Source organism: Mastomys coucha, unplaced genomic scaffold (genome assembly GCF_008632895.1).
Source record: "Mastomys coucha isolate ucsf_1 unplaced genomic scaffold, UCSF_Mcou_1 pScaffold21, whole genome shotgun sequence".
In the NCBI taxonomy this organism is placed as follows: domain Eukaryota; kingdom Metazoa; phylum Chordata; class Mammalia; order Rodentia; family Muridae; genus Mastomys; species Mastomys coucha.
Window position 1 is genome coordinate 186,698,855 of NW_022196904.1, and position 3,273 is coordinate 186,702,127.

The 3,273-nt window shown below is 43.5% G+C and overlaps 1 protein-coding gene across 4 annotated transcripts in view; it reads left to right on the top strand.

The window, feature by feature from the left end:
* Nucleotides 1-3,273, top strand: part of Acsl5 (acyl-CoA synthetase long chain family member 5) — a 50,901-nt gene that overhangs the window by 25,956 nt on the left and 21,672 nt on the right. For all 4 annotated transcript variants that reach the window (XM_031390710.1, XM_031390709.1, XM_031390708.1 and 1 more), the window contains one exon: nt 859-967. In XM_031390710.1, the coding sequence (XP_031246570.1) occupies nt 859-967 (109 nt within the window). The remainder of the gene's footprint in view (nt 1-858; nt 968-3,273) is intronic.

A 3,273-nucleotide genomic window follows, 5' to 3' on the forward strand; every position in this document is an offset into this window, starting at 1 on the left:
ACTCTGTAGGCCAGGCTGGCCTCGAACTCAGAAATCCGCCTACCTCTGCCTCCCAAGTGCTGGGATTAGAGGCGTGCGCCACCTCTGCCCTGCAGAACCTTATTTTTATAGGCTCTCTCTGTCTGTCTGTCTCTCTCTCTCTCCAGGTGCCTCCCTCCCTGCTCCTGCTCTGCCGAGGTCTAGTCTGATGGCCAAGGTCTAGTCTGATGGCCAAGGTCTAGTCTGATGGCCACGGTCTAGTTTGATGGCCGAGGTCTAGTCTGATGGCCACGGTCTAGTTTGATGGCCGAGGTCTAGTCTGATGGCCAAGGTCTAGTCTGATGGCCAAGGTCTAGTCTGATGGCCAAGGTCTAGTCTGATGGCCACGGTCTAGTTTGATGGCCATGGTCATCTATTTGTCTCTCTGCTCGGGATACTTCCAGATGCCTCTGGATGTTCTCTCTCTCTCTCTCTCTCTCTCTCTCTCTCTCTGTCTCTCTCTCTCTCTCTCTCATCTACAATTAAAAACAAAACAAAACAAAACAAAAACAAAAAACCCTTCCCCTTAACAAGATGATGGAGAAGTCATGTCCTCAGTTTATATAGAGTCTGAGCTAAAAACAACAACAACAAAAAGACATGAAAGGAGGAATTAGGGAAATATGTGGGAATAGGAAAAGCCAGAGAGGGTAAGGGGATGGGTGTGGTCAGATGAAGTTGCATGCATGCATGGAAGTTTCAATGAACAAACTTAATTTTAAAAGTTGACTGAGGAAGATAATGTCTCGGCGATTTCAGAAGTCAGCAGTAATGATATCTGAAGCCCATAAAAGTTTTGGAGAGAGTGGAGAGAAGCTCACACTGGGTCTTGTGTTGTAGGGAGGAGCACGAAGGGGCGCTTTCCAGAAGAACAATGACCTGATGCTTTATTACTTCTCAGACGTCAAGACGTTGTATGAAAATTTCCAAAGAGGACTTGCTGTGTCTGGTAAGCCTGGTCACTTGGCCTTGTCTAAAAGAAACCCCAGCTGGCTTTGATTCATCCTGGTCCTCCCTAACTGTCTTCTAAACCCACAAAGCCACAGGGTCCAGCAGAGGCATAAAGCATCATGTTGGAGTGAGGGTTGCTGGGAAGAGCGCAGAACACAGCTTGTCCACATCAGGTTTCAGTGCTTGCTGCTCTCTTAAATCTTCTCTCAACACAAGAAGAAACTGCCTGCCCAGTTGAACCTGTATTGTGTAGGCAGGTGTTTTGACAGCTTGATACACATTACATTTATTTACAGAACATTTAATATATTTTTTGATAATATATTTCTTTGCAGTAAATACATATAAACAACCTGAGTCAGGATTAACAGTGGAAACTTAAGAGAAGTTCTAAGTTCTAGCTTGACTTCTGCATCAAGCCAGATGCCAGGTCATGCTGTTATGGTTAATAGCACAAAGAGCAGCCATCTGTGGGCCTCTAGAAAACAAAACAAAACACCAAATAAGCTTTGTTAAGTTCCTTTGGAACAAATGAAGTTTTGAAGCTTTAATGGGTCATACTGTTGAGCCCATTGCTAGATGCCCATGTCTCCTTTCCTAAGGGCTTGGCTTGCTGCTCTCTCTGTACCTTTTATCTCTGGAGCCGCACTCTGCCTGGTGTCAGTTTGCCTGTGTGGAGATTATCTCTTCCACCCTTTCAATGTATCATCCGGCCCTCAAGAAAAACTAATGCTGCAGCAGCTACACGTTATCTATGCAGCCTACTAGCTAGTTACTGTTTCTCTCCATCTTAAAGATTAAGAAATGGAGACTCAGCCGGGCGGTGGTGACGCAGGCCTTTAATTCCAGCACTTGGGAGGCAGAGGCAGGCTGATTTCTGAGTTTGAGGCCAGCCTGGACAGCCAGGGCTACACAGAGAAACCCTGTTTCGAAAAAAACCAAAAAAAAAAAAAGAAAGAAAGAAAGAAAGAAAGAAAAAAAAGAAGAAGAAAAAAGAAAAGAAGAGAAAAGGAGACTCCAGGGTTCAAGGGCACTCACAAGGTCAAGGAAGTAGAATGGGTTGGTACTTCGGCCTATGCCAGTTAGGATGCAGTTGGATGATTCCGTTAGGTAAATTGGACAATATTTTAACAAAAATAGATATTTCTCATTAGTAAAGATTTTTTTAGCCTTTCCTTTAAAATTAATAGCTTTTTTTTAATTTTCATTGTTGTATATTCATTGTACACGATACTATTAGATCAGGACCCATTTGTACAACTATATAATGTATATTAGCATTTCCACCATTCTCCCTTAAAGTTCAGAGATCAGTTCCTCGCAAACTAAGCCATGTGACCAGCTACACTATTCCCGAACGTTTACCCAATAGAGCCCGAGTCATGTTTTCTCTCAGTGTGGTCCTGGATTCTATAGATATATAAAATCGTGTAAGGAGACGTTTCATCGGATGTCTCCACAAGAGCCTGAGCTTAGCACTTCTGGGGCTAAATCAGCATTTGTTTGAATTCCATGTAGATAACAAAAAGTAAATCAAACATTCCAGGCTTTACTTCTCTGGGGACTTGAGATAGTAGATGGCTGAACCAAAGTTCCTTTGTGGTTTCCGGTCTTTACAAGGTCTTTCAAGCACCTAGACGATATGTTGTTTTTCAACTACAGCCAAGGCATTCTGCATGCTTTGTGTGACTGAGAAGACATTTTGTTTTGGGATCTTTTGAAAAATTTAAATTATAGTTCAAGGGGTAAGGTTCATATGGCCTATGCACACAGGCTATGAACCAGCTTGGCTACTCCCATAGAAGAAGATGGCAGCTCTGATGTCATCTGGGGTTGGATATAGCAACCCATCCTTTTGACTCCCAGACTCATCTGGGAATATTGGTTAAAATCTGTAGTCTCTGATTCAACTTTTTTTTTTTCCCATTGAATCAGAATTCCTGAAAATGAGACCTAATAATTCTTATGATTCTTACAACTTCAAAAGAGGGGCTCTAGGGGTTCAGCATACCTTCAAACTGCTTGGCTGTGGTTGTCCACCTGGTCGTGGCGTCGTTCTCACCTGAACTCTTGGAAGGTAGCCAAGCCTTAGAACCCAAGCAAGGCCTCGTTGAGTAAGTTAAACAAGGTAGGAGGCAGCTTGCAGGCAAAAGCAGATGGCGCATGGAGTTTAATGAGATCCGAGCTGTTGCCCTTTGGGCTAATTATTTGACTTGCTCCTTGGCTAGGGGCCTCTGCTGGCAGTTTTATTAATCAGGATATAATGAGAAGGTGTGAGAGTCCTCCTCCACATCCATGGACTCC